Below are 24,792 nucleotides of genomic sequence, written 5' to 3'. Positions count from 1 at the left end.
CTATCAGAAGCAAGTAAACAGCAAGTGGGTATTAAAATGCAATTTCTCCCCTTGCAATCAGCCTTAAAGGCATTCATGCTTTATATAATGGTTTGGCTTCCCTTTGTACCATTGCCTACTGTGCTGCTTTACAACAAATAAGTGCCACACCATGTGACACTAAGCAGTCTGAAGGATTATATCCAAGTTGCATGCCGGGATTAAACTGTATGATTCAATCATACAACTAAATCCCTATTCAATGCTTTGAAAGTTTACCACTAAGTGTGAAGCTAAAACTATTAACTAATAACAGTCAGATATCTACCAACCACATCCTCTTGTAGTACAATATCAATAAGAGACATGTCCGAAACCGTGCCTAAGAAGAATTAACGAGCACTTGTTTGAAACAGGGACATTTTACCTTGGGACAGATTTTTTTTTCTAATTTATTGAAAATATTTTGCACTCTGAGGTGCAAATTCTGCCTAACTCACACAATCAAATAAAACTGAACAAATATCTTTGTAATAAACGTATGGCATGCAAACATGTAAACCTTGAGGCTCTGATTCTCATTTACGTGAAGGCTCATTTACACCAAAGTGAAGAAGAGGGTTCCTTGTGCTAATGAGAATGAAGCCCATTCATTCTTGAACAGCAATTTTCACATATTACATTTAACATGTGAAGATTTAATAATGCATCTCCATTCCACATGCAACAAACAAGCAAGCCACACATTATTTATACTAAAGCATTTTAAGGAAAGCAACTGGAAACAAAATAGAATGTAATTCTCTATAGTAGAATTTGCTCTTTAACCTGATCCTACTTCAATAGGAGTAAGAAAAAAATTAGTACGTCCTTAATTTGAAAAGAATATTCAGTGTATTCAGCCATTGATTATATTTTTAATTATCATTTTCCCAAGGTAAGCAAAATACATTTGCCGGATTCAAGGCAAACTATTGCCTTCTAGTTCTTATGCAACTTCCACTTATTTAAATCAAAATGTTTTGAGTCTTTCAGATCAGAATTTAGCCCTTTGGCATTATCTTATTCTAAAATGAATTAAAGTAATACTGCTTTCAGAAATTTTGATTGTGTTACTGATGATAACCAGCAACGGGAATTACTACTAGAAATGTTAAATGTTTAGACCAGAAACACTTTTCAAGATAAACGTCTTGACCACATCTTAAAATGCATGCTAACATTTTCGGTGCGTTCACTAGGCTATGCAAACCTGCAGTGGTCTGTGTACTAGTACTTAGCAACCAGTCTGCAGTGCTGAGCAGAGTCATGTCACCTGAAGGGAAATTCCAAACAAAAGAAAACTGTTGGGCTTCATCGCAGATTGTAAAAGTTATTTTAAAAACTTTATCTTCCTTGGTTGAATTTATTTTGAATGAGCAAGCCTTCAACATGTAAATTCTAAAGTCAGATATAAACCATGTTAAAAATAGCTTGCAGCGGTTTAGTTTACATTCTTCAATAAAACTCAACGTTATGCTCACTGACAAACATAGACATTATTTGCAGATGTATTCATCGAATGTTTTTTGACTGACATGGGTGTATGAAAGGAAACTATACATACAACTTGTTGCATAAAAAAAAGAAAATTTTGAGATCCCTGTGTTATCTTTGTTCCTTATGGGTACAGAGCTCTTATTTAGATTAACAAGTAGTCTGAATCAGATCAAAAGATAGCATGTGCCTCTCTTGGTTCAGAATATATCCTATTCTGTGTTGCTACAGAGCCTTCAAAATTGCACAGCAGGTACAGAAACCAGGAAAATTTAAAACAAAGTCTTTAATGATCAGTAAGGTTTTTACCCATAGTACTGATTAATAGGAATATATTGATTTAATTAAATGAGCCTAAGCTACTATTTTCATAAGTGCCTGAGTCCAAATGAAACTTAAATGGAATTTAAGTCTCTAAGTGCCTAATGACATTTAAAAAATGGGACTCTGGGACTTCTGAAAAATGTTATGCTGTACCAAAGGACATCTAATAATGTTTAATGGCAAGAAGAAATACTGCAGACATGATTTTTTAAAATCTCAATTAAAATAGTGAGAAAACCACATTTTTACATAAGCATTTACTTTACTGTTAATACTGTACGTTTTTCTTAGAATTAAAAATGATTTAAAGTTCAGATTTACAAACCCTATTTTACAGTAATAAAAGAAAGTAAATTATACACAACTGTAGCACAACTGACTGTCAACCTGATATCCCATAAGCTATCCCAAACAACACTCGACTCCAATTAGAATGAATAACAGAGATGTTTGGGGAGCTGCAGGGGGACAACATCTGTTTGATTGACAGATGTCTCTTCTAGAAGAACGCAATGCATGCTCATAACCTAAAACAGTTTGGCTGTGTTATTTATGTATAATTGAATACAAAGCCAGCCTTTACTGCAAGAACTACTCAAAGTACGTTTATATGAAAATTCTTTATAAAAATGTGATTCTAAAATGGAGTCTTGATTAAGCATTAGAAACTTTTAATATAGTTAGCTAGCTTAATTTGGATTTTTTTTATTTTCACAACTAATTATATAAACAGCTCAATAGCTCTATATACAACTAATCTATATAAAATTAAAGTTCTCTAAAACTATAATGTACAGTTTGTAGGGTAAATATATGCTCTGCTGATGGCATTCTGGTATATTGAGAACAAAAGATAGGCAGCTGCTAAGTTCACTGATTTTTGAAAATCTGAAAAATATGTATATTTTACCATCACTAAATGGATTACACCTGTTTGAATTGTGAACAATCCCATCTGTAGTAGAAGCAGACTTCAATTTTAATTAACCTACATGGCAAAATTTTCATAACCACAGTCACCTGCACTTGCACAAAGTATGAGAAATAGTCATGAGCACTTTTAGTTTGCCTTCTTAGGTAGACAAATATGAATATTTCCTTTTTTCCATCACTAAAATGAAAAATATATTGTCAATTAATTTTAACTATCTTATTTTCAGTAGTGCACATAATACTGACTCAGTACATTCAAAATATGTGAAGGGAATATAAAACTGGTATGAGAACTATTGCTGAAAGCTCATAATAGTAACTACTGATAAACACTGAACATAGCCTTTATACATCATATTACATAAAGATGCAACACCTAAAATAGTAAAATATTTTTCTCTCTATATCGCTTACTGCCTGAATGATTCATTGAACAAACATTTGGGACAGAATAAAGGATGAAACAGACAGAGAAAACAGTAGCTCACCTTCTGTGCCATTGGGTGTCATGGAATTATTATTTATGTGAGAGTTATCAAGTTTTGGACCACTGGGGGATTCGCTACTACCACTTAGTCGGCTATGCGGGCTTGCTAGATCCTGCATTTCCATAGACCTGAAAACAAAAACTAGCCAATTTTACCTATACATTCAATTTGCATATGGAGGAATTGTCCATACATTAAAGCGCAAGATTAAATTTCTTCAAAAATACTTTTTAATTAATCAGTAGCACTCTCTATCATGTACTTTTTCCTTGGCATTAGTATGTTAACTCTTGTGTAGTCATACTATATATTTGATTCATGATCAACAATCATATTGCAAATCTTAAAAGAATAAAATGTAAAATATAGGAAACTGCTCCTAAGATCTTCTGATCAACTTACACCTTTTAAAGTATGAATAAGGGGAGAATCATAAATATCTAAAGAAATATATCTCCTTAGCAACAGATTAACTCTCGTTCTTCAAAATGTACCACCCATTTGCAATTTAATGGGTCTCCAAACCAAATAAAACACTTGAAGTAATTGTTGAAACCTATAGTCTAATGGCAGGGAATGAGATATTCCTGATGTATGTGTTTACTCTGGCAAACTACTTAATTGTTCCTCTGTTTCCACTGAAACAAATGCAGCATTAAAACATTATTATGTCTGCTAACTTGTTTGCTTTGTGGATTACATAAAGCGTGCCCAATAGAAAAGGGTTAAGGCCAACATACAGTGAATCCATGTAGGCGTTTGTATACCTTGGCATTCTGCAGTAGCTAAGTTGTCATTTGGTCAAAATAAAAAAACAACAATTTAGATTCAATGCAAAAAAAAATGAATATTCATAAGAATCTTACATTCATGTTTATTGGCTTTATAAAAAAATGTTCACTGACCATGACACACATTAGAAATCTCTCAGCTTGTATCCATTATACTTTTAAACAAAATATATGCCTGAAACTTCTGATTATGCCAATGATTAACTTTTTCAAAGTAATGTTTCCTTATAGAAAATTTGTAGTTTACTTTTTTCCAAATCAACTGAACCTGTAATGCTTCCACTTTCAATACGGTAGTGAAGGAACTTTTTAAAAAGTTACATAAAAATATATCTTTTCTCCCTCTATACTTCACTTTTAAATATAAATATTATTTCAACCATTTGATTTTGCATTTGAAATGAGTTCTGGTTATGAACATTTTTAAAACAATCTTCCATTTTAACTTGCATTAGTAAAAATTGAACCACACATTTTAAAAGCAAAACTGTGGTTATAAAGTAAGTTTTCTTTAAATAAAATGATTCAATTAAGAGCATTTCAGTGCAGAAGTGAATTTATTCATAGTTTTGACTTCAATGTATAAATTCAACTCATAAATCTTCAAGCATTTAAGTAAAATTCTCCAGCTTAAAGTGGACAACAATAATAAAAATTTACTGCCACTTGAAATAAATAGCACTTTCCATAGAGAGGCCAAATCAATCATATACTTACCTGCAACTTGAGGAAACAGCAACATCTGAACTGGTTTGAGACTTTTGCACCTGCAAACCAGAGAAGCAAATAGAAGCCTCAATTATTTTGCTTTAATATGAGGCCTTAATTTAAACAAAGAATATTATTGCAGATGACAATTATTTCCTTTAAGCTAAAATGAGGAGGATACTAGAATAGTGAAAGGCATATTGTCTTTAAATTGAAGACTCAACTGTTGTTTCCTCCTGCTGGTCCTCCTCCCTTCTCCCCATGTCAGGGGGAAGGCAGCCAAATGACGGGATAGTGATTCATCACTGGCCTGTGACAGCTGCAAACTGGATTACCCCTCCCCCAAGCTACATGCAAAGCAGTCTTGCCAAGGTAGCTAGAAAGTGCCTGGAAAAGGTAGCTATTAACACAGTGAACATGTTGAACAGAAGTAGCTCAAGCATTAAACACCCAGCATCCGCAGAAGATCTTTCATCTTTTGTTATCATTGGTTGAAATATCTCCTTCCCACCCCTTTAACTTTGAACAGTCTCTTAAACTTATCACATTAGATTTCTTCTTAATTTATTCTCTCTCATTTAAACTAACCACACATCAGCTTCTGGGCAATTTCAAATATGGCATGGCAAGTCTGAAATCGCTAAAATATCTTCTTAAAATGGGAAAATACAATTGTTATATAGAGTTGAAAACTTTAACGAACAACCATATTATGCAACCATTTGAAAAGTGTGTCTACTACCAACTGGGCCATTTCCTTAAGGGTTTCACCATACTGCAAAATAAAGCAGATCAAAATGCCAAAGAACAGGCATTACTGCTCAAGAGTTCTATTTATTAAATATTTATTCCATCTAATCATTTGTAGGATTTTCAGATACCAACCATCAAATATCGCTTATTAAAACTGTAAATAACATAAACCTGGCTTTGGTGGCACTGAATCAGAAGGCAGTTTGGTCTTTGCAGTGGAAATAAATGATCAGAACTTCCAAATGAATAAAACAATAACTTTCACCTCCCACTTGATGACTAGTATAGTCTCATCCTTGATTATTAGAAAAAACATTATGAACCTGCATTCTGCTAGACAGCACTTAATAACTTTTCTTTTATACTTGACTTTCCTCTATAGCAATAATTGTCAGCAGGTGAAAAATTCAGGTGAGGATAGGCTGTTGGCTTAAAAGAACAAACAAACTTCTTCAGGAAGAGTATATATTGTCTACATGTCTGTGTTCAAAATCTTTCATTTCCATTCAACCTGAACTGACATCTCTTAGATGATCACAGAACAAAGACAAGGGAGATGAGGCATTTTAAGTGCCATAAAAATCATCCAAGCAAATCTCACTTATGTCTGCAGTTTTTGTTATTTTTAATGAGAGGCAGAATTACTACTTTAAGCAAGAGTAAACCACTGATAGAAGCAGTCAAACAATGTATAACGTTACAAATGATGTCAATAAGCATTCAATAACACATGCAAAAAACCTGCAATCTTTTTATAACTGCATATGTAAAAGCACTGCAAACTGTGCTTTCAAATACATTATAACATGCCAGATCAATGGGAATATCAGATGTGTTTGAAACAGCTAAACCATATTAAAAAGACAAAAAGAAAAATACTCAGATGTAACATGAAATTTTTTTTACTCCCAACCCCAGAAACCAGCAGAATGCCTCAGGTTATATTGCTCTCCTGCTATTTCTATACACCTGGAATAAATTATAGGTGAGAACTAACTTTGTTTTAAGAGCTATCTTTGCCTAGTAATATGGAAGATCATTTAAAAGATATCTCCTATGAACACAAGAAAAATATTTTAATTTCTATTTTAATTAGCTAAGCAATGTGGTGTCTGCACTGTATTTTTAATTATTGTCCAGTTCACCTTCACTTTTATATTTCTAAAATAAAACAATTGCCAAAGTATATAATTATTCCAAAATATTTTTCAAAAAATTCAGGATTGAGAAGGAAAAAAGATGCTTTTTTTTGCTAGATGTAGCCTCACGAAATAAATATATACCTTTCATGTCTTTTTACACTGTATGATTTGTGGACGTTCATATCCATGATCTTCATTTTCATTAGGCATACTTCAGATATATTCCTTTGTGTCTCAAGGATTATTTAAACCATGTGTTGTGTGTTACCATATTTGAAAATGACTCTTTAATCAAAATAACTTTAAAACAACTAATCCTCACTTAGGCTGGTCAGCTGAATCCACATAGCGGTCCAGGAAAAATAAATCTACTCTCAAGAATGCGAATGCAGACAACAATTAGACACAGATGTGAGTGAAATTAGTTACAGTTTACAAAATGCTACACTTCACATGCTCTTAGTTTTTCATGTGTAGTACAAAATTACAATATAGTAAGGAAACACACATATGGGGGAAAAATTCTAGGTTACACTGATTTGATCTTAGTGATCTCTTCCCTTTGCTACCAGTTTCTAGACAAATGAAGCTCGAAAATGTATTTTAGTAACAAGCTACTGAATAAAAGGAAAAATAAATGTTGGCCCTAACAATATGTTCAAACAGGATACATAAAAATAATTCAGAAAGACAGAAAAGCTGTTGTTACCCACAGAATATTCAGTACTCCAATTAGACTAAAAATGCATAAAATGACACAAGACACAAAATCTTCATACTGCATCAGAAATTATTGCTATGCATAAATTGATTATTTTAAGTAACATTGACATCTCCATCCTTAATATGGATTGCAGATAAGTGGGACTACATTAAGTATGACAAGACAAAAACAGGGCAGTGACAGAAAAGCTACTTAAAATTCACCAATTAAGAATCTTAAACCAGTAACGTCAAATTCTGATTAGCTAATGAGGTTTTTTAAGTTTGCCTTTTTTCTAATTAAATGTATAATTCTTCACAGATGTAGGTTTTGTTGATGTTCAATTTGTCTCTCTCATTTTGTTAAACCTCACATAGTACTCCACCAATCCATTGAATAGCCACATTAAATCTGTTAATACCATGCTCTTCAACCCCAGAAATTATTTCCAGAAGGCAAACTTGCTTTGAGAGATCATCAAACAGGACTTAAGGTACACATTTTATCACATTTTCCCTACCACAGAGCTCAGGATGCAGAGGAAAATTCATGACTTTTGCACTGTTTATTACACTTTGCTAAATTACAAATCAAAAGCATCTGACAGAAGATCATGTATGAAGCCAAAAAGCTAATAATGTTCTGTGAAAAGTAAACTGTAAATGGGAAGGGATTCTAAATCTCAGCAGCACAGAGCAAATAAAATGTAGGTACTTGTCTAAATTATGGGTTTTCCACAGTCTTTTTGCTTGCTAGAAGCAATTTTTATAAAATGACTATAATTTAAAACATTTTTCCAGCTGAAAAGAAATTTTCAAAGTGAAAACATTAAGCTTATCCAAATAAATATAGCTGGCATGTGAACTAGTCTTTTTTTTCAACCACAGTTTTACTCTAGCTCCCAAAAATCTCAAAAACAATGGCAATTTTCTAATCAGACTATTTCTTCTTAGGAAAAGTGCTGTTTTCAAGAGAAGTATATGTTTTTCATCATAGCATTCCCTTTCTCTTTTCCAACATTTTCCAGCCTTCACAAATAATTGCAGTTTCAAGTGTAAAATGTACATAAATTAAAGTGAAAATCTAGCAGCAAAAGGTGACCTTGCTACACCCTATTAAAGACTTTCATTTTACTTTCACTCTTCTAAAATCATAAAAGTATACAGTGTAGAAAATAGGTGAGGAAGTAAAGTATTTTTTCACTCAATTACTTCTTCAAAGACCAATTGTAATTATCAAAAAGAAGTGGATGATCACAGCTATTTAATTTTTAAAGCACTATATTTTTTGAAAATACTAAGCTTCACTCATATTTACACACCTATTTGTAAAAAATGAAGTATTTTGACATCTAACTGATATGTGAACAGATATTATTTTGGGTCAGTGTTTCTAACATGTACAGAAACTTGAAAGTGTTTTCTGCTCCCCAAAGGCTTTTTGGCTCATTAGAAATACTTTACATTTGTCAATAGTTTAAAAAAAGACTGCTTTTCTTTGGAGTTGTGTATTCTAATGTGCAGTCCAAAAGGTGAAGAGTGATATATTTCAGCTTCTGTGGCTGTCACTGCACAAAATTTTCAAGTTTGAAAAATTACAGCTGTTCACTTACGGAACATATTGGGTCTGAGGAAAATCCAAGTGGCAAGGGAATTCCATAACTAAATATTTCATTGTATGTGAACTAGTGAGTACACACACATCACACGTGCATACAATTATGCAGCCTTAATTTTGGACAAAATTATTTCAGTTAGGAATTTGAGAGAAATGGCTCTTAAATGAATGCGTAGAATAAGAGACTTCTGGTTGCACAGAAAACGATATTCCTATAAAATTATCTTTTTAATGATTGAAAAGGCAAAAAGGATTAAAGCCGTTGCATTGTTTGGTGTTTTAAAAACGTTTTATGAACTTTTCTGTTTGTCTCACGTAAGAAGCTTGGTTGCTAAAAATCTCCAAAGCAGCAGCACTTTTCAAGTCCCTGACATCTCTTCTTTTATAGAATAAATCTTTTATTGGAGCAGCCAGTCATCCCTTTTATTGATGCGTGTCAAAAACACCTCAAGAAATACATACTAGTGAATGTTTTGTGAGTCTTGATTGCTCAAAAGCAAGATGTAAAATTTAATGAGGCTTCAAAGAGCCTTAACTTCCTGGTTCTAAGATCTTAATTCTAAACAAGCCACATAAAATGTCAATAAACGTCAGATATTTTAGCTGTGTAGGTGTTTATTCTGTCACAAGAAGTCCTCCTTTGGGGATCTGCATGTTGTGCCTGGTGTTTGGAAAATTAAAAAATATTAAGCAAAAGGATTTCCTGCTTCAGAAGTGCTGTCAAAACCTCTGTCATGCCTTCTTCCTCCGAATTTCTTCATTTTTTTTTTCTCCTGCTCTTGAACCTCTTTCACACCGGTCTGTAGAAATCATGTGTATTACATTTGATTTTAAACCGCAGCAACTCAGCATCCGTTCGGTTTCTTTTCAATGAACGGCTTGGAAACCAAACGGGAGCAAGGAAGAGGAGCCACCGCCTGACTGCAACGAATAGAGCAATGTCACATCTGCTTTGGGGGCAGACACCCAAACCTGAAACAGGGCCAAAATGAGCCGGTTAAAAAACCCAAACCAAACCTGCGATTTATAATTGGGTATTAATGCATCATGAAAGAGAAAGGGCTCTGTGATGGGACCCCATGCAAGGTTACTGCAGGGCTTGGGAAAAAAACCCCACACTGCTGTGCAATGAGGCCATCTCATTCATGGATTTATTTAGTAATTTCTTCTCTTTTTTTTTAAAGAAGGAGCTTCACTAGAAAAGAGCCAGTGTTATCTCCCTGCCTTGCAACGCAGGACAGCTGCTGTCAGTCCATGCGAGTTTTAAAACAGCCGCTTTGTACTTACAGTGATTGGATCTGCTGCATCCACCAGTTTTAGGTGCTCCCTTCCCCTTCTCTGGCTCCGATCACCATTCCTCACATAGTTTTTATTCCTGGGCAAAGCGAGAGGAGCGCTGGGCTCCGCCGCCGGCCGCCCCCGGGTGAGCAGCTCTCCTTGGAGCGCGGCGTCCCTGGAGGGCAAACCCGAGCCGAGAGCAAGGGCTCGTGTGCTTGCTGCTGCAGGCTCTGCCTGCAAACGCGTCTGAAGGGGGAAAGCTGCTTCTCCAGAAAGGGAGGGGGAAAAAAAAAGCAGCACACCACCACCGACTTTCACAGGAAGACTTAGAGTCGGAAGTGGCACCGGAGAGTTTGCATCTCGCACCAAACTCTTGAACCATCAGCTCCTACTGCTCTAGTTTGGAGCGGTGTGCTTTCCCCACACTGCACAGCAGCTGATCATATCTGAGCGCCTCAGACAAAGAACCAGCAGAATCTTCATCCCTCCTATTTGTTTGCTGAGTCTTGTAGGTCTGCCCATGTAGCCTCAGGGCTTTTCTTTTCTCTTTTTCCATTTTTTTTCTTTCGTGTGTGTGTGTTTTTGTAATGCAAACCACAGCTATTCTCTTGTCCCAACCTTATTGGTTTAAATGTAACAATTGAAATGAGCCCTGTGCTGTCTGAATCAGCCTTACTGCTTAACAAAAATTTAGGATGTAAATGAAGGAGCCTGTGGTATCTGAACAAACAGCTGTGCCTGAAGAACATAGCTCCAGCTCTGTGTCAACAAGCAGTGTCTCTCTCCCCAGCAGCTAGCCATTCCTATCTCCTGGTGGCAACTACACAGGACCTTTCTGTACACCTTTTTTCTCGCTCAAAAGAGTAGTGACGTTCTTTCTGTTCTCTTCCGTTCTAAAAAAGTTTCAACTCGGCTGTAAAGTGTCAATTTCTGTTGAGATGGATTTACTGATCAACAACTAAAAAGCTGAAAAACTGGACTTAAATCAACTTTATTTCAATAATGAAGCCAAATAAAGATATCCACAGAGACTTAAGCACACAGAACACAAGTCTAGACATGCAGTTCTGATTGGATGTGTAACAGATTTGATCTCAAATATCTAAGATTCTTGTAAACTCATAAAGAAAATGTCTGCTCATACTGTATAAGGTATTCACTTTTAAGATACTCAACATCATATCTGGAACTTTTAACAGTACAAAACATGTAGATATATGTAAAATACCTGTACTTCACACCCAAAAAATCAGAATTACTTGGTTAATATTTAAAATGTTATTACTCAGCATTAAAGTGTTATTTTTTTTATACATTTGCTTAGAATTTAGAAATGTTTCCAATGAAATGGAAGGAAATATGCAATCCTATTGATAAAAAGATAGATGCAAGCATTACATTAACACTGAATATTTAAAATGTACAGTCTGCCAATCAATAAAAGATAAAATAATTAACCTAATTAAAAGTGATTTTTAAAATAAACCTATTTCAGATAATAGCTGAAGACTACAGCATAAAGTCAGTAATAAACATTAAATGTATAATATATAGTAAACACATTTTGACGATTCTTTGGAGCAATTTGTTCCTACACAAAATATCTTTCAGTTAGCCTAACACTTATTTTTTCTACATATCCAGAGAAGAAACCGTCAAAGTAAGGTAAGGAAAGCAGCCTAACTATTTACAATGTTAAAAACAGTTCTTAAGAATATGCCAGTTCTAGGGTACTATGTAAATTAAGTTTTATGCTTAGACAAAATTAATGTTTTTCAATAAAGAAGTGACTATATACTAACAGAGCCTTACCTTAAATTAACTAATCTGTGAATGAAAGAAATACTTCTAAAGGAGAAGTATCTTCTGGCTACCATATCCAAGCAAGTGACACATTTTTGTGTAGAAAGTACTTGGGGGACTACTTCAGGAAAGGAGATCGTTTTGCAAAGCTACGAGACAACCTCAAACTGCAAACACACCTAGGATTTCATTTTGTTTAGTGCAGAAAAGGAATCTCGGGATAGTCACATACCATATATGGGAGCTCAGGTCAAAATAAGCAGATTTCTATTGGACCTGTCCATGTAGCCAGCATAACCAGAATTAGTTTACCTCTTTATATTCATACAACAGTTATCCTGCCAAAAGCCCTGTTTAAGATGTTATATATTAAACTGTGAAAGATATACAAAACCCTTAGCACAGAGGCAACCAGTTTTGTCAGATAAAATTCAATGAAAGACTGAAATACAAATAACTGAGGATTCTCAGGCCTCTTTCAAAAAGTGTTTAGTTCCACGTACTTATCACTCTAGTATTTATTATAGGTGTTAATGAGATAATTTAAAAATGTCTATCCAATCCCACAAATCATATGCCTACATTTACTCTCTCTAGGAGTTCCATCTGTTAGCATGGGCAATATTATGTCCACGTTCAATAGTATGAAAGAACAAGTTTTGAAGAAATCTCAAAATTAAAATGTTATTCTAATATTTTAAACCTTGACTCAATACATTTGTACCAAAAAAATAAAAAAATAAAAACCTCAAACGATCTTATATAAAGGCAAAAAGTTTAAAAGCAGAAGCAATACTTGAGACTTCTCATAATTAAAATTAACTGCCACGCAATTTCTTTTTACATTTTTCAAATAAAAAAAAAGATATTTGAAATACAGTTTGCTATTTTGGAACATATGTTGAATGAAACAGATCTGACTTCTATTGTTTAATTTTATATATGTGTAAGTAAAAGATCAGTCCTTTGGAAATTTAACCTCCGTTCTCCCACAAAAAAGAATGAAACTACATAAGAAGCCTACAGTAGTGGCAAACATGGTATAAGTCACAACTGGGTACAAAACAGCCAGAAAAAGGGTGCTGTAATTGGTATTGCAAGAAAGGAATCTATTTTAATAGAATAGAAATATTAGTTTTGGCACACAGACAATATGTTAATTGGGGTCATATAAACATAACAGATTTATATATAATAAAGCAACTAACGAGAGGATGAAAGATAAAGTAGGGTCCACTTTGTTTATACAGACATTAAACAGTGCCTTATATTCTTTATCTGATGTCTGAAGATTGAACTTCAGCATGCTCTGAAACATTATCTCATGGTATGGACTATACTACAGACTTATTTTACAATAATACTCTAGGCCAGATCCACACATCATACCTTGATTGACTACAGTAATGATAAGCTGATTTACATCACCCACCAATCTCACTCCATTAAAATCAAATTATGCATTTTCATACTTAAAGTAAAGATCAGCTTTACTCTATAGCCTCCTGATAGTTGTGTTTCTTGTCCTGCCACCTTGGCAGGAACATTCAAGTCCCTGACTGCCAAATCAGTACAGTCATGCTATTTACTACTTGCACCCAATATCTCATTTACACTGTTGCTTACGTTAATGGGGATAGTGGAATATGGGTTTTTAATAAGACTTTAATGCACATACTTATGCCAGGCCTGGATTTGCCCTGATCCTGGATTTCTTGGACACTCAAGTACCATTCATGAATTCCTAAGGAACTGAGGATCCACTGTGCATGAATATGTAATAGCAAGTGTACAACAAGCTCATAGGATGTAGTTCCACCAGCTTCACTCACATTATTTAGTGCTTCAGTCCACTGAAATCCCACTGATTCCAACAGTTACAACAGGTTCCACAGGAACACAGAATTTATTGGGTATTTACAAGCCACAGAGACAGCCATATTACTGAAACTGGTTGGGTAAAGACAGAAGATTGTGACGCAGAACAGTGGAATTTAGTGTTTCAATGTTTGTCTCTATGTAGGATACGCGGCATAAATATTTAACATTATAAGACGTGCACAAGATGACCACCTGCATGTTCCCCCTATGAAAACAAAAGAAGGATGCATTCTAAGGTTAATTTTATTATTAACTGATGCTCACTTTTGGGATTTTCCACTACAATTTTAATATAACGTCTCAAACAGACAATATCTTTCCTGTCTCCAAACAAGTTTTATCTTACACATAGCAGCTGTTGCCTAGATACATGCCTAGCTGTAGCAGAAGTTTGCAGTGTTTGACAGGAGCTCTTATTGCTTCATGCTACTGATTTGATCAGAAACAGAAAGCCTTTGGTGATTACAAAGAAAAACAAAGGTAGAAATTATCCATTCAAACTTTTTTTCCCCTGCAATATCTATCATTTTGGGAGGGACACGGCTTGATTAATGTTACTGGCATTTAATTATGCTCTTTAAAGAACTTCCTAGTGCATGTAGTAAAGATACAGTATAATGCATAATCATTAAACTTGCAAGCTGCTGACTTATAACTGTTAAGTCAAAAGATATTCAAACTGCTATCCTATATTAAATCTTTTCAAATTTGAAGACAGATATATTTTTTTTTCATGTCAACAGTTTCAGTACAGAGGCTCAGGCTCATGTTTTTTATATTACAGTAGAACTTGCAAATATGTGCTGCCTTGAAGTAACATCTTCTCAGAAATTATTTTAGCTACTGCTGAGATACTTCTATAATCTATATTATAAAATAACTATGAAGTAAAGGAAGCTGCAAAAAGATATGAATGCCATCTAGATTCAGAGTCTAATTTGACAAAGTTATCTTAATAGTTCACTATTTTTCATCCCTCAAAGCCATAATCAAAAAATGTAGCTGTGTGATGCATGTTTTTTTTACCATTATAAGAGAAGATTTTTTCTATTATTTGTAGTTCTGGCATATACAGGACATGTTTTCTTAAGTTTTTCACTAAAAATGAAGTCCCATAAAAGTTATATTTTACATAAAGAAATAATAGATTATACATCTACCTAATATCCCAGCAGAAAATTATCATCTTTTTAGCACAGCAGTAAATTTTAAGCATCAGTAATACTGTACTCCACCTTTCTTGTTCTCGTTCCATTTAACAGCACGTCTCCAAAATCTATCACTTTCCTTTTCTACTGAATTCTAAAACTGAATGACGTTTTTGGCTTCCATATGAAACCAGTCAAAGTTACAACCTGAGGAGAGATTCTACTCAGTAACGGTGCCATCATTGCTGAGAAGGTTGAGAAGGTCTCTGCCATGATACTCTATTGGCACAAGCTGTGGGAATAAGACCCTACTTCTGATTGAGAGATTCCTAGTGGTATGCTATTGTAACCCCACTAAACACAACATCCTTTATTTAAAGAACATTACATCTATTGGACTGAATTCCTGAAAATTACTGAAATGTTTACAAAGTTCCTGCAAAGATCAGAACTTTTACAGTAGGGGTTTCAAAAGTCAATGTACCTTGTGTTCTTAAATCACCTCATGGTGCTTTTGAGAATCCCACTTTTTAACATTAAAACCTCAATCCGGAATACACTAAAGCACTGAGTAATTTCAGCACTGGAGTAATCCCTCAATGGGATTGCTCCTGGGTAAAAGCTAGGTGTCTGTAATTCATAGTTTCATAGTTGGTAGGGTTGGAAGGGACCTGAGCAGAGCATCAAGTCCGACCCCCTGCCTCGGCAGGAAACAGTACTGGGGTCAAATGACCCCGGCAAGGTGTTCATCTAGCCTCCTCTTAAAGACCCCCAGTGTAGGAGCCAGCACCACTTCTCTTGGAAGTTGGTTCCAGATCCTAGCCGCCCTGACAGCGAAGTAGTGCCTCCTGATATCTAGCCTGAATCTGCCTTCTGCCAGCTTGTGACCGTTATTTCTTGTCACTCCTGGGAGTGCTCAGGGGAACAGGGACTCCCCCAGTGCCTGCTGGTCCCCTCTGACTAATTTGTAAATGGCCACTAGATCCCCCCTCAGCCTTCTCTTGTGGAGGCTGAACAGGTTCAGGTTCCTTAACCTCTCCTTGTAGGGCCTACCCCCCTGGCCCCTGATGATGCAGGTGGCCCTCCTCTGGACCCTCTCCATGCTGTTCACATCCCTCCTGAAGTGCGGCGCCCAGAACTAGATGCAGTACTCCAACTGCGGCCTAACCAATGTCGCACAGAGGGGGAGGATCACCTCCTTGGACCTGCTCAAAATGCATCTGTGCATGCATGACAAGGTGTGGTTGGCCTTCCTGACTGTGTCCCCACACTGTCAGCCCTTGTTCATTTTCGCATCAATAATGACTCCAAGATCGTTATCTGCCTCTGTGCTGATGAGAAGGGAGTTCCCCAGCCTGCAGGTATGCTAGTGGTTCTTCCTCCCCAGGTGCAGTGCCCTGCACTTGTCAGTGTTGAAACCCATCCTGTTCTCATCCACCCATCCCTGTAACCTGTCCAGGTCCAATTGCAGCCTATTCCTCCCTTCTAGCATGCACACTTCTCCCCACATCTTAGTGTCGTCTGCGAATTTGAACAGGGTGCTTTTTACACCCCCATTCAAGTCACTGATGATGTTGAACAGTGCGGGTCCGAGGACTGAGCCCTGGGGAACCCCACTGCCCACATCTCTCCAGGTCAAAAATGACCTGTCCACCACCACTCTCTGGGTGCGGCCCTCCAGCCAGTTAGTGACCCATCTGACTGTGTAGGTGTCGACGCCACAATCCCCTGGTTTTTTTAATGAGAATGGTGTGAGAGACAGTATCAAAGGCCTTCCTGAAGTCCAGAAAGACTATGTCCACTGCTACACCTGCGTCTAAGGATTTTGTGACCTCGTCATAGAAGGCCACCAGGTTGGTCTGACAGGACCTGACTTGAATGAACCCATGTTGGTTGCCCCTAAGCATGATCTCCCCTGCTGGCCCCTCACGGACATGCGCCAGGATAACTCTCTCAAAAAGCTTACCCAGGACTTACCATGAGTGCTCGTAAAACCATACCAGGGGTCCCACAATGACGTCTGCTAATTCCTGCAGCACTCTGGGGTGGAGATCGTCAGGACCTGCTGATTTAAATATGTCCAGTCCCTCCAGAAGTTCCCTGACTAGGTCCTCACTGACCCTAGGCCTGGATGCACCTCCCCTGGGACCTACAGGGGAGGAACCTAAGTGGAAGGAACACATTTGGAACTGGTATACAAACCTTAGAGCATTAATATGCATTATTTAGCGCTTGCATGTTATTTCAGCACAGAAAGAGAGAATATTCTAAAACTTAAAATAGTCATCATTCATTATGGAAGTAGTGATCATTTGTTTATCTTTTAGTTACAACCCTGTCATCAAATGCACTAATGATAAACTAATTACTACTCCTATAAACAGGGCCTAACATCATAAAGTTGCATAAAAGAATGACTTACACATGAAAGACAGCCTCTTAGCTAAGCAAATGAAATGTTTCCTAATATCATGGCTAACTGGCTCCTGTACAGATTATAAAGCATACTTCATAGATTTTCAGTTCTTAGATGGATCTTCAAAGCTATTTTTGGGAAACTTGCTTCATCTTTAGTGGTAGAAAAAGATGAAAAGATGGAATTAACACTTTCATTACAACTATGCTGGCAGCAATATCTTGGTTTGCCAGCTATATAAATCCAGTATATTTTATGACATGAGTCATCACCAGCAGAGCTGTATTGTCTTTTTTCCAATCATTTATCTGGTAGCATGCACAAAATCAGTCTTGTCAGCACTTCCTATATGGTGGAAGAAGAGCTAAAAGTTTTTTAAATTCTGCAAGAACACTATACATGTCATGAAACTGCAGAAACAATTTATTTGTTATAAATCTTATTTTATTAATTCCTCAAAGCATGCCATGTTCTCTTTTCTCCTAAATTTGTTAAAGACATTCTTCAACAGTAGATGGAGCAGTAGGTCATTCCTGTATCTTGATTATTGTTGCCCATAACTGCATAATTTTTCAACCAATGAAACACAAGCTTAGGCAAACTAATCTGAAGACAGTTTAGATGCTTAATTACAATGCTCAATAATCAGAAATACCCAAGCTCAAATTTCACCAAACAGTTAAGAAAAATCTACCACAATTAGTTCTTAACCCACATTACAAGTTTGTTCATACCAGTCTAAGTCACAGTGGAACACTATGAATATGTTTGTTTTTACCCATGAAACACTCAATCAGCCACAAATATTTCTCTTATAATATTCACATATGGAGAAGTCTTTTCTACAATTTATGTTAATAAATACTCCATGCTTTAGGCCATGTAATTTAAAAGGGGAAAAAAGTATGTCTACATTAAAATAATCACTTTTAACACTTATATCAATTACTTTTCTGTTGCATTATTTGCAGTCAACTCCAGTGATTTTGTTTGATCTTTAATAGCAACTACATCATGTTTATCATTTATTCACCAAAAATCCAATCTTTTTTCCACTGGACTCAATGCTAAAACTTTCATACACTTCAGTGTAAACAGAATTTGGTCTCACTAGCAAACATGTTCATAGAAATCTCAAATTGTTGCATACTATATTTTGGAGATTTGTATTATTACTGGGAATCAGACTGTTCTATTTGTTGTGACAAAGCAACTGCAGAGGGAAACCTCTCAAAAACCTTCGAAGTCCCTTATCCTTCCCACTCCCCATCCCCCTCCCACTTCCTTCCAACAGCATTAACTCTTTTTCTCTGCAATCTCACGAATCGGAAAAAGAGTAACCTCTAAAGCTGTTTTAGACTGAAGGTCAGAATTCAAAGGATTGGTAACTTAATCCACAGAGTACTGCAATCACATTGCTATTGGAAACACACCCAGAAGCACAAGTATACTACATGTTTTTATTAAGCAATGTCAATAGGTATACAATCTGGAGGTTTTTCTGTACTGTAAAGTTTATCTAGACTCATATTTGCAGAAGATCAAATTGCTTTCTGCCACTGAATTTTAGTTTTGTGTTCTCTGAAGTAAAGAAACTGGACTCTGTGTTACATGCTAAGGAAAACAACAGCTTTGATTTGTTTATTTAAATACTTAAAAGAGGCACCTCTTGCAGCCAAAATGTAAACAAAGCTTAAACTCTTTATACCTTGGTCACTTTCAGGCTGCTAATACTTAAAAAAAAAAAAAAAAAAAAAATTAAGCATTTTATAGATTAGCAACCTCTATGCTTCTGGCCTGACACATCTATTTCCTAAACCAGTATCCCAAACCCAACTCAATTATACAACCATATTTTCACTCAACAGAGACAAGATTCCACACCCTTCCAGAGTCAGGATTGGAATAAGTATCCAAGGGGGTCTGTACATGACACGGGGGTTTAATTCTCCCTAAATTGAAGCAGTGTTTTTTTTTAAAAAACGCTTCAGTTTAGGACAAAGTCAACCACTGTGTTGTGTACACCTGTATCGGAGCCCGATCCTTACCTGCCTCTCCAGCAGTGGGGAGGAGAAAGTGAGCAGCTGGTGAGCAGAGCAGTCAATAAGCTGCAGGGGGGGCACCCAGCTTGGACAGTCCCGGGGGGCACTGCAGCCGTGAGGGGAAGCACCAGGCCCCCGTGCAGCTCAGGCAGGCAGGCTCCGGGGGAGTGGGGAGGAATCAGGCTAGCCGCCTTTTTTTTTTTTTTCTTTTGTGGAGCCTGCCTTCCTGGGCTGCTGCCAGGCTGCCTGCATGGTCTACCTGCACAGCCCCTGAGCTGCACATGGCCCGGTGCTTCCCTCTGCGGCTGTAGGGTTTAGAAACTAAAACTGCTCAGAGGTCTTTTAATTTGCAGTGCCCCAAAGTCATTTAAGGTATATTACGCTACCGAAAGTGCTACAGCAGCTGGAATTAATGCGCAATACGCTGCCAAATGTGCAAACAGCAATGCTATTAAAGTAGTGCAAAGGCATTTAACCCACTTTCACCCTACTGTAAAGTGTCATCTACAAATGCCCCAAGAGGGTAATTCTAAGTTTTGTCTCAAATCAAACTTCAACTGACCTCAATGGGAGACAGGCCAGAATAAAGTATTCATGATAGATCCAAAGATTTAGAATCAAATTCCCAAAGGGCCCAAGCTTGGCTTCCTGTTTTCCTAACTATTTACACTTCCCATTATCTGTCTTGTACTTATAATCAAGCAGCTGGGGCTGACATACTCAGAAGCCATGATTTTGGAAGTTTATATGTAATACGTGCAAAAATTCTCATGTTAGCCAAATGGATCTAACAAACCAGGGTGCAGAGGATACATCCCACAGGCTGGATGCAGCCTGCAGGCGCTCCCGGACGAGCTAGGAATTCAGGAGTGGGATGGAGGTGGGGAGGGGGCAGTGACAGTTGTCTCCACACTTTCTGCTGGTAGAGGTGGGTCCCAATCCAGTCAACAAAGCTCCTCACTGTCCAGCTCTGGCCCACAAGGAGCCACACAATCCAGATTCAACCTACAGGGCTAGGCCAGTTTGACACCTCTGCCATACACTGGTATGACTACAAAATTATTATTTTAGAGAGACATCAGTAGAAAGAAAAAAGAAAGTAGTGGTCTGATACTTAGTTTAGGCCAAGTATGTCAATTGATTTAATAGATTTCATAGACATTAGGGCTGGAAGGGACCTCGGAAGATCATCGAGTCCAGCCCCCTGCCCAAAGGGCAGGAAGTCAGCTGGGGTCACAGGATCCCAGCAAGATAAGCATCCAGTTTGCTCTTGAAGGTGTTCAATGTAGGCGCTTGAACCACCTCCGGCGACAGGCTGTTACAGACCTTGGGGACTCGGACAATAAAGAAATCCTTATGTCCAGCCTGAAACGGTCTTGTAGTCATTTATGACCATTCGACCTAGTCGTCATCCCTTGGGGCGCTCTGGTGAACAAACGTTCCCCCAGATACTGGTGGTCACCCCTGATAAACTTATAGGTGGCCATCAGATCACCCCTGAGCCTGCGCTTTTCCAGGCTAAAGAGCCCCAGGGCTCTCAGCCTGTCATCGTAGGGTCTGCTTCCCTGACCTCTGATCATGCACGTGGCTCTTCTCTGGACTCTCTCAAGCTTCTCCACATCCTTTTTGAATCGTGGAGCCCAAAACTGGACACAGTACTCCAGCTGTGGCCTCACTAAGGCCGAGTACAAGGGGAGAATGATGTCCCGGGATTTGCTTGAGAAGCATCTATGGATGCAAGCCAGCGTTTTGGTCACTTTACTAGCCGCCGCATCGCATTGCAGGCTCATGTTCATCTTGTGGTCAATGATGACCCCCAAGTCTCTTTCTTCCATAGTGCTAGCCAACATAGCACTGCCGAGCCTATAAGGATGCTGCGGGTTTTTTTTCCCAAGGTGGAGAACCTTGCATTTATCGGCGTTGAACACCATCAGATTCTCGTCCGCCCACTTGCTGAGCCTGTCTAGGTCAGCCTGGATCACCTGCCTGTCTTCTGGCGTGGATGCTTTGCCCCAAAGTTTGGTGTCATCGGCGAACTTGGCCAGTCCGCTTCTGACTCCAGTGTCCACATCATTAATGAAGATGTTGAACAGTATGGGTCCAAGGACAGAGCCCTGGGGGACACCACTGGTCACAGGACACCACGATGAGTGACTTCCATCAATTACTACCCTCTGGGTCCGACCACGGAGCCAATTTTCCAGCCAGTGGATCGTGGAGGACCCAAGGCGACAACTGGCCAGTTTCTCCAAGAGGTGATCATGGGAAACCAGATTGAAGGCTTTTTTGAAGTCAAGATACATGACATCAATCTCTTCTCCCTTGTCCAGGTGATAAGTCACCTGGTCGTAGAAGGAAATGAGATTGGTCAAGCAAGACCTACCCGCAACAAACCCGTGCTGGCTATCCCTTAAGATGTTGGTGTCAGCCAGTCCATTAAGGATGGCCTCTTTAATAAACTTTTCTAAGATCTTCCCCGGCATAAAAGTCAGGCTGATGGGCCTATAGTTAGCCGGATCCACTTTCCTCCCTTTCTTGAAGATAGGCACCAAATTGGCCTTCTTCCAGTCTTCGGGCACTACACCAGAGCGCCAAGAGTTTTCAAAGATCCGTGCTAGAGGCTTGAGATAAAACAGAAGTATGTAGGCAAAGCATTTTTAGAATCATTAGAAAGGAGAAGTAAGTTAACAATAGGATCAACATATGGAAAACAACAAAAATGAATAAGCCCAATGGGTTAACAGTATAAAAAAGAACTTTAAGTTTACATATGCAAGTGAGCATGACTGAAATTCTTTTACCAATTTTTTACTGTATTTTGATTTTACAATACTAGAAGCTGGTAACTGTATTGATGCATGAAAAACATGCTACGATAAGAATATTTACGCATCTTTATGAGTTCAGATAAAACTCCTTGCATTCCTATTTTAAGATACATCAATCTATTTTACATACACAGAGAAAGACAGATACACACACATCTGATTGATAGAGAAACTCTCTCTGACTAATGGTTCTTGTACTGTGATGATGTATTACATTTCCATTTTCTGACATGCTTTCAGAATGGCAATACCAGATTTAGATATGTCAAATAAAATGGATAGTAGCTTAAAGCATATTTCGTACTCCTCTACTGTTCACTTCAATATATTTAGACTACCTGAGCAAATAATTATGAATAAAAAGACAGATGTTTCATTATAACACTAAATTCACAACTCTGTAGATAGGGAATGCATGCGATTTAAGTTATTCTCTATTGTCACTGGGAAAATAAATTATGGAGATGTCAACCTAATAGAAGGTGAGGGATACTAATGATATTGCTATCATGACATCTCCTTCTGGATGATCCATAAAGTTCCAGTTAGTTGTGGCCTTGTGTGCATGTGAGGGCAGGGAGCCCTCTTCCTTTTCCAGTCAGCCACTGATTAAGTATTTGCCAACTGGCCACTCGTGGGTGGGAAGAAGCAAAATAAAAATCCAGAGTGAAGGATACACCTTATGAGACAAAGGTAGCAAAGCATTTTGAATTCAAGAAGAGCATCAGCAGCTATATAGAACAGGGTGCCTACAGGCCAGAACTAGCCTGTTGAATCCAGCCCACAGACTTGGGAGACTTCTCCCACACTGCAGACAGGCAATGGAGAACTTCACCTGTGCCACAACCAGGCAGCAGGGAGAAGCAGTAGTATCTGGGTCCTAGCGCTGGACCATTTTGGCTCACCACCGCAAAAAGGTTGTCAACCACTGGTCTAGCACATAACAAGTAATAACCCTAACTTGAAAGAGGAAAAGATGAGGAATAGATGATGACTTTTTATTTTTATGTATGTTCACAATGCAAGATAGTGCCTAGAGAGGCCGATCAGGGATTACATTCTCACACTATCTCAAGCCAGCAACAATAATAAATGGCTATTTTTCTTAACTGAATATTTTCAGAAGAGAACATTACTTATGGCTTCACTTTCAAAATACTACAGTCTGATCATCAGGGATCCTGGTTTTCCCTGATTCAAAAAAAAACAACAAAGAAACCCCCACAAATTCTTGGATTAAAAAAATGCAAATTCTCTGATAAAAACCCAAAAATCTGTGATTAAAATTAAAGGCTCCTCACTCACCCCCAAATGCCCCCTTGGCCCTGTTGGTGCCCCTCACTCCCCCACACAGTCCCTGGCCCTGCTCCTGCCCTCCACTCTTCCCCACACAGTCCCCTGCCCCCCCCCAGCCCTGCCAGAGGGACCCCCAATTGCCAGCACTACAGAGTCAGATGTGGACCCAAGTCCACACCTGCTGCAGGGGAGTGGAGCCCAGTTCCCCCTGCCTGCTGCTGGCTTGGGTGGGGGGGGCAGGGGAGCAAGGGGGTGGCTCCCCACCACTGTACGCCCTCCCAGGGGGTAAGAGGGACCCATGCCCCGCCAGATCTGTGCACGGGATGGGGGCAACTGTAGGCTGCCCACTGCAGGGTTGGGCTCCCACCCTGCTGCCCTCCCCTGGGACCTGTGCAGCCCAGCGGGTGTGACTCACTGCTGCAGGATACAGTGGGGCTGCACAGGGATCTCCTTGCTGCTGTGAGCTCTGTGCTGCCCTGGTAATGCGTCCCTTGCCCGCACAGCAGCAGTGAGGGGCACAACTGCACTCTGCCACTCCTGCTGCTTCCGTACATGCAGGGGACACATTTCCAGGGCAATGCGGAGCTCCCAGCAGTTTTTCCAGTTTCACTCGCTGGGCTACAGAGGCCCTGGCGGGGGGGCAGCAGAGTGGAGCCTGAGCACACAGCAGGCAGCTCATGCCCATCCCTGCCCCTGCCCCCCGGGGGTGTGCACAGATCTGGGGGGCACAAGTCCCCTGCCCCCCCGGGAGTGTGCACAGTGGTAGGGGGCTGGCCCTTCTCCCCCATCCCCTAGACGAGCCGCCCACTGTAAACCTGTCCCTCTCCCAACTGGTCCTGGCCTGCAGCCACGCATTGCAGCCCTGAGCCCCAAGCCCCACACACCAGTGGGCTGGGCAGCATCCCCAGCCCTGCCCAACACCTTCCCTCTCTATGGGGGCCTCAATCCCTCTCCCTCCCCACCCCCACTTACCTGTGGAAGCTGCTCTCCAGGCTGCCTGGGGCCATGTACATATATATGCAGATGGCACCCCCTGCCTAACTGCCCTCCTCCTGCTCCCTCCCAGCCTCCTGCGGGCTGGTACTCTGGGTTTCTCTGATAAAATGAGAAATCTGAGTTTTGCTCT

General features: G+C 38.7%; 1 protein-coding gene across 23 annotated transcripts in view; it reads right to left on the bottom strand.

The window, feature by feature from the left end:
* The window catches only part of EYA1 (EYA transcriptional coactivator and phosphatase 1), a 281,440-nt gene that overhangs the window by 133,230 nt on the left and 123,418 nt on the right, over window positions 1-24,792 (bottom strand). For 14 of the 23 annotated variants that reach the window (XM_025200251.1, XM_025200290.1, XM_025200257.1 and 11 more), the window contains exons 1-3: window positions 4,984-5,023; window positions 4,769-4,818; window positions 3,261-3,388 (exon numbers count right to left, since the gene is read on the bottom strand). In XM_025200251.1, coding sequence (XP_025056036.1) covers window positions 3,261-3,388; window positions 4,769-4,818; window positions 4,984-5,022 — 217 coding nt within the window. In that variant the 5' untranslated portion in view covers window position 5,023. Of the gene's footprint in view, window positions 1-3,260; window positions 3,389-4,768; window positions 4,819-4,983; window positions 5,024-10,261; window positions 10,622-24,792 lie in introns of those variants that run through there. The other 9 variants (XM_025200263.1, XM_025200365.1, XM_025200272.1 and 6 more) reach the window with 5 other exon arrangements.

This window comes from Alligator sinensis, unplaced genomic scaffold, assembly GCF_000455745.1.
Source record: "Alligator sinensis unplaced genomic scaffold, ASM45574v1 scaffold71_1, whole genome shotgun sequence".
NCBI classification, from domain to species: domain Eukaryota; kingdom Metazoa; phylum Chordata; order Crocodylia; family Alligatoridae; genus Alligator; species Alligator sinensis.
This window is presented reverse-complemented; position numbering and strand designations above follow the sequence as displayed.